This window comes from Arachis ipaensis, chromosome B8 (assembly GCF_059453495.1).
Source record: "Arachis ipaensis isolate K30076 ecotype BB chromosome B8, ASM5945349v1, whole genome shotgun sequence".
NCBI lineage: Eukaryota > Viridiplantae > Streptophyta > Magnoliopsida > Fabales > Fabaceae > Arachis > Arachis ipaensis.
In genome coordinates, this window is record NC_142443.1 from 25459898 (window position 1) to 25470117 (window position 10220).

Genomic DNA, 10220 nt, shown 5'->3' on the forward strand with positions numbered 1-10220 from the left:
TAACTAATTTTATTTCTAGTGGTCTCTTGATTTTCTATGCGCAATATTTGCAATTTCTGTTATCAAAATATTAGTAACTAGCAATCACCTAACTCTATTTATCTTCAGATATGTTATCCTCTTAGCTTTTCGCTTCTTCCCATGACCCAATTGTCCTCTCATATGTCCACTTTGTTCCCCTCTCCAATGCACCATTTTCCATTCCTCTTAAGGAAGTCTCTTCCTTGGATAATACTTTTCCAAATCCAAGTTTCTTTTTTTTTTTTTTGCTTTTTCGCATTCCAAAAGTCTGTGTAACCCTTTCTACTCTCTGCCATTTATTCAATACAGAATTGCTTTCATGTTAATTGATGTTGGAACCTGGAAGTGCTCATTCAGTTGTGTAGGTGATGATGATATTTGGATTGCTTTCTCAAAATATATAGTTTAAACGATGGTCATAACGTCATTTATTTAATTGAGTTCACTATTACTCTACGTAATTTCAGGTTGCATAATGGAAAGTGAGGTATCACACTATGATGGGACAACTTGATTTAGTTTAGTTCCTTTTGTTCCTATAATAATTCATAGGTAATTGAGGATTTCATTTATTCTAATAGGAAACTTAACAAGGAACAGAATAATGGAAGATCAAGAGGTAATGAATTCTTTTTTCTGCTATATTTAATTTCTAAGTTGGGGCTTTGCTATATTTAAGTTCGTTTGACGCTTACAAATCACTTTCATCACCATGTTCCTGATTCAGCACTAATATCTTCTCTTTTCCTTCTGTTTTGCTTTTTAATTTTACAGGGTGATTACATCAAAGATTTGTAGCTGTAATTACATATGTATCAGTTTCTAATTTCACACTTTGTTCTTGGATTCATTTCTTTCTTCCCCCAATTCCGTGACATTTTTTTTAATTTATTCCAAGTCGAACTTTGCTCCATGGTTTTTCCATTCTTTGTTTCTCTGTAGATTAATAACTTTGGATGTATAATCTGCTTACTGCAGTTAAAACATAGGGGCCACATCCACACGGACAAGGGGTTCCATCTTCACCTGCTGTAAGCTATGATGTTTTCTGAGATCAGTTCCTAATTTAGGCATAGTAAACATATCTTTGTTCTGTTATCGATAATTTATCTGCAATCATCTTGTTTCCTTTTTTTTCTGATCTGTTTTTCTATTTCAGGCTCTAGAACCTGCTACTCTTGTTCCTCTTCAGCTTTTAAAGTCAAGTGGAACTAAATGCATAATGGTAAGTGTACTTAAAAAGGCTTTTGAACTTCTGCTATAAGGTAAAAGGTTATACTGACATTTGCAAATTATCTAAGGTTGGTGACCCAAAGCAACTTCCTGCAACTGTCCTCTCAAATATTGCGAGTAAATATCTTTACGAGTGTAGCATGTTTGAACGTTTACAAAGGGCAGGGCATCCTGTTATCATGCTTACTGAGCAGGTACATAGTTTGCTACTGGATCTGATCTGAAGTCTTTTTGTTTTTAAGGTTTAGGGTTTATCCGTTTAGTTTGCCTTGTTTGACTGAATAATCAATTCAACACAATTCTTATTTACTGTTGAGAAGGATTGAGTAGAGATATAAAAAGGATTGAGTAGAATATGTGTGGTGCATTGCTATATTATGAAATTGATGCTGATTATTTCTACACTGACTGTAAAAGTGGAATTCATCCCATATGGAATATGCATTTTGTCTATTTGGTGAATCTTGGAGTGTACTGAATGTGGATTTTCAACTGTTTCTTTTGATTAGTTGCAAAAGCTTTGAAGAAAGTAAAGGTTGTTTTTCTGAAATAAAATGCTTGAATTTGAAGAAAGTAAAGGTTGTTTATGCATCCAACCATTCTTTTTATTAGGGAGTCGTGTTGATGTATATGAAGAGGGATTTGAGAACCCTTTAATATTAATGAGTTAGTCTGTATGCATGCGAAGGGATTAGAGAATTCAATTCATCGTATACTTATCGTTCATGTTTTATGCATCCAACCATGCAGTTAACATGGTCAAATGTATCTATTCAAGCCGAAGGCTTGCCATGGTGTAGATTTCCTTTCCTGGTTCCGATGAGAGATCTTGTGTGGTTTTCTCTTCATGGGAAGCCCAAATTTTCTTTTTCAATTAAGAGACTTACTCATCAAGCAATTCCCTTTCAAGATTCCAACTTGTAAAAGACACCTAAGAAGCATCAAACATCTTGGCTGAAGCTCTTCTGCTTGTAGGTTTTTGAGGTCATTATAGGAATTTTAATGGCTCAAACTCAGTGCTACTCCTTTTTTAATTCAGTCATTATTTTAATCTTTAAGTTAAGATGAAAATTTATCCAAAAGTTTGTGATTAATTCAATAAATGCAGTTCACTTTAACATGGGATTTTGCCAGATCAAATTGAACTCAAGTTTTCTTCGCTGACAAGGTTGTATTTCGCTGTGCCGGATTCTAGCTTCAACGAAGATGATTTGTATCCTTCTCCAATTTTTGGCTGCTGAACAATTTTTAACATAGAACTGAAAAAAATGAAAATAAAAAATTCTATAGATGAAATAGTGAAATTATGTTGATCTGCCACCCTGAATGATACCAAAATCAATTCACATATGATTGTGTTTTACATTTTTCATCCATTTGATTTATTTATGTACTTTATTTTTAACATAGGTTTGTTATTTTGCATATTATTAATTTAAAGATATCAATTTTCATTTTGTTGATCACTTATCTGAGTTTATTAATGATAGGGTCTATGTTCTCACTCTGGGCATTTTTATTGAGGAACAAAAAGGCAAAGTTTTCTTCTGAGGAAAGCAGTGATGAAGAAGAAGCAGCAGAAGAAGAAGCAGCAGCGTGGAATTAACACAGGACCTCCTTCATCAACTTTATCTATTAATTATTAGAGCATCGAAAATCGTTCAAATAAGTTAGAAAATTGAATAGGAGTTGTTTGCAATATAGGTCTTTTAATTTACTAGTATGAGGAAAATCATTTAGAGCCTTTGGATACTCATTAACAACTTTTAATTTACTCAATAGACTTTGTTGATGTATGTTTGTTACTTATTATTATAGTTGATGTGTCAATACATTTTGTTTATATTTTGAATTATATTGACTTACTTGTTTATAGTACTTTTTTTTTAGTTTGATAATACGATGGATTTGTTTATTTTTTGAAATATTATAAATATTTGAATACAAATTAGATAAAAATTTGTATTAAATTTATATTTATTTTGTATGAAAACAAGTTTATTTTGTAATTGGAAAAATAAAAACATTCTATTTTACCTTACCGGCGGATTTACAGACGAATTTTCTGTCTGTAAATCAGAGTGAGATGATTTTTCAAAGTTTAAATTACAGACGGAAAATCTGTCGGAAAATTTGTCTGTAATTACAGACGAAAAATCCGTCTAAAAATCTGTATGTAATTACAGACGGAAAATCTGTCTGAAAATCCGTCTGTAATTACAGACGGAAAATCCGTCAAAAAGTTCGTCGCCTTCAGGAAATGGATGGAGAATTTACAGAGGGAAAATCTGTCAGTAACTGGTAAAAATCCGTCTGTAATTTTCCGACGGAAAAAAAATCCGTCGGTAAATAATTTCCGACGGGGCTTTTACAGAAGAACAAAATCCGTCGGTAATTTTGTCGGTAACCAAAAATCTGTCTGTAATAAAGACTAAATCTGTCTGTATTAATCCATTTTCTAGTTGTGATTGTGTACTTATTATTTTGATTGTGAAAAATTTTATAGGATTAGATTTCGTGAATTTTTTATTCCTATCTTAGGAGTTTTTTTATAAAAAAAATTCTAGTGTCTGATATTTTAATTTTTTCATTGAATTTGTTGTTTGAAATATTTTTAATGTTGCCCATTTAATTGTACAGATTGTAGAAAAATTATTTTGGTAAAAAATATTAACCCTAAAATAAAAAATATCATAAAACTAATAAAAAGAGGAAGAAAGTTTATGCAAAAAATTTTTAAAAAATCCAAAAAGAAATTTTTGCAAGAAAAAATGTCTTAAAATATAACTATTCATGTGTCTCCTTCTATTAGTTTAAATTTTTAGGAGAAGTGCTATCATATGATATGGTATCAGAACTTTTAAGATCGAAATGTCTAAAGTTCGATTCTTGTTATCACCCAAAAAATATATATATATTAGTATAAGACAAATAAAAAAAGGAAAGAAGTCTTATGCAAAAAATTTAAGCAAATCCAAAAGAGATTATTATTTATGAAAACATATTTAGAGATATAATAATTCATGTGTTTTCTCCTAACAGTTTGAGCTTTTGACAAAAGTGGTTCGTATTTTATCTTTGTTACTCTTTCTTATTAATGAAAAAAAATTAATAATAAAAGGATATTTGAAAAAATTGAGTTAACGGTTAAAACTACTACTACCGATTAAAAAAATTAGAATTATTATTCAAGTGAATTCAAATTGAAACCGACACACAAATCAAATGGGGATTGATATTTTGTTCGAAAACTAAAATTATGACAATCAAATTTTAATTGTTGTCTTGTAAAAAAAAGATAATCTATAAAAAAGAATCAATCTTTCTTTTTATTGAGACGTGCTTATTCATGTGCTTATTCATTTTGATGACTTTATTATATGAATTCTATTTTATTTTATCGTACAAATCCTTTATTTACTATTTTTTTGAAATTTATTCTCTAAAAAATGCTTATTTTATGTTATGATTTTATTGGCAATCATAAAAAGGCAATTTTCTTTTGCTGCACATATTATATAATAAATTATTATATCTATTGTATTATTTTTTTTATTTTTATCAATTATTGCATTTATTTGATGGATCCACAAATTGCGAAATTTTCTTTTTTCCGATCTCTATTTTTAATAGCCGAAACTAACGCTTTGATTTTTTGTTGAATAATAGTTCGAGTAAATCTTAAATAAACTCTTTCTCAGATGAAAACTTGATGTAAATACACCAATTTTTGTCTTACGTTTCCGAGCAATATATCCTCTGAGAAACTGTGACCATAACTAGTGAAAAGGATTACCATAGGTAGGGTTACGGTTTTTAACTTATGGTCACAATTTTTTTACTGTGGCCTATTCTGTCGGAGTCATAGATTTATGGTTACAGTCTTTTTATTTTTGGTCACGATTTTTTTATTTATAGTCACAATTGCAGTGTTTAAATTTTGACACTTTAGACAATTTTTTTTACCGTGATCACGCATAAAAATTGTGACCATAGTTTGTTCTATAGTCTAATCTATAGTCACGGTTTTAACATAATCATAACTTATCTATGATAATCTTATTTTAAAATTGTGAGTATAATTTATTTATGGTCACTCCTATTTTATACCGTGATCATAACTTATTTATAGCTTTAAACGTTTTTTTATTTTATATATAGAAAAGTATAGGTAGATAATAAAAATATTAAATAATGTGAATAATAAATATATCGAATATTCATTTCATTAGATGCATAGATGATTATTTTAATATTAAAATTTAAATAATTAATTTAAAAATATAATATATTTTTATTTAATTGATAATTATTTATATTATTCAAAATAATCATTGTTTACTTAACACTATTCGTAGACGAGTTTTTTAATGGCTTAAAGTCGGGTGTGGCTAGCGGTGGCCAAAATTTGACCCGCGACTAGTTTGTTGACATGTAGCATACATGATCGTCTAATGGAAGTGTGTAATAGAAAGGTAGAGCATAATTAGCGTAAACAACAAAAATGATTTATGAACTGAAATTGTAGTTAAGAAGACCCAATTTTATTTAGCACACTAAAGTACATATAATATGATAACTCATATCATATCATCCATATTATTAATTATAAGGGATAGATATGATGACAACATACAGAGTATCATTCATATCATTATTTAATTACTAAGTATATTATTACATCAACAGTTGTGAGCACACCAACACGCCATTTTCATGCAGGTTCCACTAACAAAGTGCTCTTTGTTCTTGCAATGATCATCGCAGCTTGCATTGGTAAAGCATGGTCCTCTGTATGTATCTGCCAGGTGGTTGCATAGCTTTGCCTCTGTTTTCACCACTCCCTCCTCTGAATCCATCCATTTTTCAATTTCATTACAACAATATAATAATAATATAATTAACATTATTAATAATAAATAAGAGGTGATGATGACATACGAGCAAGAAAGAGAACGAGGAAGAAGATGCAGAATCCAGCAACTGTTTTCTTCTCCATTATTGCTGTTTTGATTTGTACTGATCGTTGAGGTTTATGTGTGTGATCTATTTATATACACAAAGTTTCGGACTATGAACAAGAGAGATTTAAGTACGTAGGTGCTATACTAAGAAATAAACACGTGGCACGAAATTTCAATTCCAGTGTATGATGTGTGTGTCGATTTATTTTGAAAGTCAGCAATGTACATCTAAGGGTAGTAGTAGTAGTGTGGACGCATGCAGAGATTGTTATCAACAAAAAGGCAGGGCTGATAATTTTTTCTTTTGGTAGTTTACTGATGTATTAGTATGATCCATTGCTTCTTGAGATTCTAACACTGCAGCAAAGTTCAAATTGGATTCTATTCTTCTAAGTTAGCGGTCGAAAATAGCATCGTATTACTCAAGGAAAAATGGTAGAGGGTCAAATTTATTGTTTTTTTTTTAATAATTAATTAGTCATTAATATTTAAAAATATAAAATAAAATATTTATTAAATTATTATATTAAAAAATTAAATTAACTAAATTAAATTAATAATTAAATAATAACTAAAAATAATTGTTCTTGCAAAAATTGATTGTGATATAACTCGTTTTTTAATTATTATCTTCTAGTTTTAGTCGGCATAAGTTATACTTTGGCACCAAAAAAATATAGATAATAGACACGTATAAAAAGTACTCTGATAGTCTGATACTCTAGTATATTGGTCATCAATTATTTGTTTTGTAATGTCTAGATCAGTTTTTTTTTACCTCTTTTTTATATTTGGGACAAGTATCAACATTCATTTAATCGATTAATTTATCTTAATAAAAAATAAAAATATTTTAGAATATTTTGATATAAATTTGATATTTATCATTGATAACCCATCTATAATATTTATAGTCGAATTATAATATGTAACCCAGTTATAACAAATATATCATAACCCTTAAATTTGGCCTTATGATATTTTTTGTTAAAGCAGGTTGAACTTTAACTATAATTCGATATTTTTCAGTTATAGGTACGAAATTCTCAATTCAACATACTTTATTAAAATTATCAAAAAGATTAAAAAAAAGGCTAAGGGTGTGTTCAAATAAATGGAAAACAACTATCATTTTATTTCTCAATGCCATCTGAGCCGTTGGTTTAAGTAAAAAGAGAAACGGTGGATGAAATTTTATAATAAAACTGAACCGGTTCAACTAATTTGAATGGGATATTTATTTAGAATCCTGAAAGGGTGATATCGTTAAGACAACTTCTATCATTAAAAGACTTTGGAAATAATAAAAATAAAAATATGAGTAAAAGAGGTGAGTATTTTTTCCTATTATTTTGATTACCGTGTCTTCTTCTTCTTCTATATTTTCTGAAAGTGATGGCTACGAAAAAAATGAAAAGAGTTACAAAAGGAAGATGATGGCTCATATAAGTAGGTTAGTGAGGATGTGAAGAATCGAGGATCCTTGTTCGTAGATAGTGAAAGCATTGAGAAAATAAACAAATCAAAAGTAGTGATGGAGGAATTTGGTGTTCGGGTTGAGTTGTTACTATGCAATAGATCTAATCAAGTTTTCTATAGAAAAAATAATTTTGAATTTTATTTACATGCATAGTTATGTTTTGGAAGAACTTTAAGTCAAATTACCTTTTACTGAGTTTGAGAATGATGTGCTAAATCAGTTAAACTGTGCACCGTCTTAATTCCACCCAAACGGTTGGACTTTCTTAAAATGTTTTGAGATTTTGATGGAGTTTTTGGAAATGAAATCCTCGTTGGAGTTATTCTTTTTCCCTTTTTAGGTTAAAGGGGTTTGGAAGGGGGTTAGTGTTAACTTGAATAGTTCTCTGGTTTCGCAGTGTTTAACCTGTATAAATCTTTCTTTAAAGATTTTAAAGAAATATTTTTGAAGGTAAAGTCGGTAGACGAAAAATTTTTCTTTTATTTGGATGAGCATCTTGGTAAGAAATTTCCTCTCTATTGATGTTCATAGTCGTAACATATTTTGGAGAAAAATTTTAATTTTTGAATTGCTCCTATGGGAGGAGAACAAAGTTTCAATGGTAGAGTATCTTGGTAAAATTTTAAGAAGGTGGTCTGTAATTGTGGTGTTATATACTGTTATGTTGATATTTTTGCTCTTTTGTTTTTTATAGGTGGAAAATATTCGGAGGGTGTTTGTGACGAGTCTAAGAGCTCGTTTAAAAATAAAAAATATTAAAAAAGAAGGTTCGTCATCTAACCCAAGAGGAGATAGAGTGGCCAAAGTTAGTCAACAAGTCCCGAAGAGAAAAAAACATTGTGTTTAAAAAGAGAAAAATTGACTTGATTACCGACGATATGGGTGACGACTTATATGTGAAAGGGAAAGAGATTTTTTTAGAAGAGCTAAATTCTTTTGAGAATAAACAAGAGAAATTGCATGGTTTTTTCGAGGGAGGGGATGAATCTTCAGTTTGGCATTGGAATTTCCCTTTTATGGTCGTTGCTAATGAGATTTTTCAATCAACATTTGAGGTGATGTTTGTCAATGAAGTCGGTGATATTGGTTTGATCAATATCTTCAGGTACAGTTTAATATTTATATAGTAAATAGAAAAAGTCTAGGGGGCCAGTAATTTTTGTGTTTTCTGGCCAGCACTTAACCATCAAAACAAAAGTGAGTGATCTCAGATGTAATCTCACCCCATTAAAAACACTATTGATGGTCAATTGATGGTTACAAAACACCAAAATTGTTGGTCCCCTAGCATTCCTCTAGTAAATAATATTCATCGATGTAGAGTGTAATGATTTGGAGAAAAACATAAAAAGATGTTAGAGAAGACTAATGATTTGGAGGGTTTGAAAGAAGATTTGGATTTAAAGAAAAAAAAATGATAGATGAGTTGAAAAAGAATTTTGCAGAAAAAGAGGAGGAACTAATGATGGTTAAGAGTTCTTATAAGAAAGATACAAAACTGTTAAAGAAGAAAGAAGGTGATCTTTCTAGCATGAAAGATCAATTGATTGAAGTTATCTAACCAAAACAAAGCAGGCGAACTTTGTGTTCCCTTTTGTGAATTTTTGTGTATATAAGTTGTTCATTTTATTTTATGGATGATTTTTTATTTTTTTTTCTAACAAAACAAATAGAAACACATTCTCTATCAGTACGACTAGGTATTCTTTAAAAGTCATCATTTATTCAATTTTTTATTATAATAATTTAAAAAAAATTAAAACAAATACATCTAGATAGATTTCGTGTCATTTTAAAATTAAATACACATTCAAAAATTAAATTCAGTAAAGTCATCATTTATTCAGTCTTTTATTACAATAATTTAAAAAAATTAAAACAAATATATTTAGATAGATTTAGTGTCTTTTTAAAATTAAATACACATTCAAAAATTAAATTCAGTAAAATTGAAGATTTTAATTTTAAAATTTAAATAAATAACAATAAAATCCAACAAATAATTAAAAAAAAAAATATTGGATGAGTTTTTATCGAATAAGATATAAAAAAATTAAGATATAAGAAAATTAATTTTATATTTAACATTTAAATTTAAATTTTTAATTTATGATTTTAGATGTGTTTCAAAAATATTTTGTGTATCACTTAATAATTTTAGATATGTTACAATTGAAAACAAAAACGAATTTTTAAGAACATACATTTTAATAATTCTAAAAGCGTTAATGTTCAAATAAATAACGATAAAATCTAACAAATAATAAAAAAATAAATATTAGATGAGTTTTTATCGAATAAGATATAAAAAAATTAATTTTATATTTAACGTTTAAATTTAAACTTCTGATTTATAATTTTGGATGTGTTTCATAAATATTTTGTGTATTACTTAATAATTTTAGATGTGTTACACTTGAAAAAAAATGAATTTTTACGAACATACATTTTAATAATTTTAAAAGCATTAATATTCAAATAAGTAACGAAAAAATCTAACTATTAAAAAAAAGTGAAATATT

At 28.4% G+C, this 10220-nt stretch overlaps 1 protein-coding gene across 1 annotated transcript; it reads right to left on the minus strand.

The window, feature by feature from the left end:
* Positions 1 to 5771: 5771 nt before the first annotated feature.
* LOC107613898 (defensin 1) lies at positions 5772 to 6284 on the minus strand. The gene is made up of 2 exons (XM_088496787.1): positions 6196 to 6284; positions 5772 to 6103 (listed from the first exon to the last, which is right to left on the minus strand). The coding sequence occupies exons 1-2, from the start codon at positions 6251 to 6253 to the stop codon at positions 5937 to 5939; spliced, it is 225 nt and encodes a 74-aa protein (XP_088352913.1). The 5' UTR covers positions 6254 to 6284; the 3' UTR covers positions 5772 to 5936.
* Positions 6285 to 10220: the final 3936 nt, after the last annotated feature.

What these genes read in the sequence shown, in the direction of transcription:
- LOC107613898 (XM_088496787.1), bottom strand. Translation starts at nt 6,253, where the DNA reads ATGGAGAAGAAAACAGTTGCTGGATTCTGCATCTTCTTCCTCGTTCTC. An exon ending in CCTCGTTCTCTTTCTTGCTC is followed by an intron (nt 6,104 to 6,195) that starts GTATGTCATCAT and finishes GGATGGATTCAG; the next exon opens with AGGAGGGAGTGGTGAAAACA.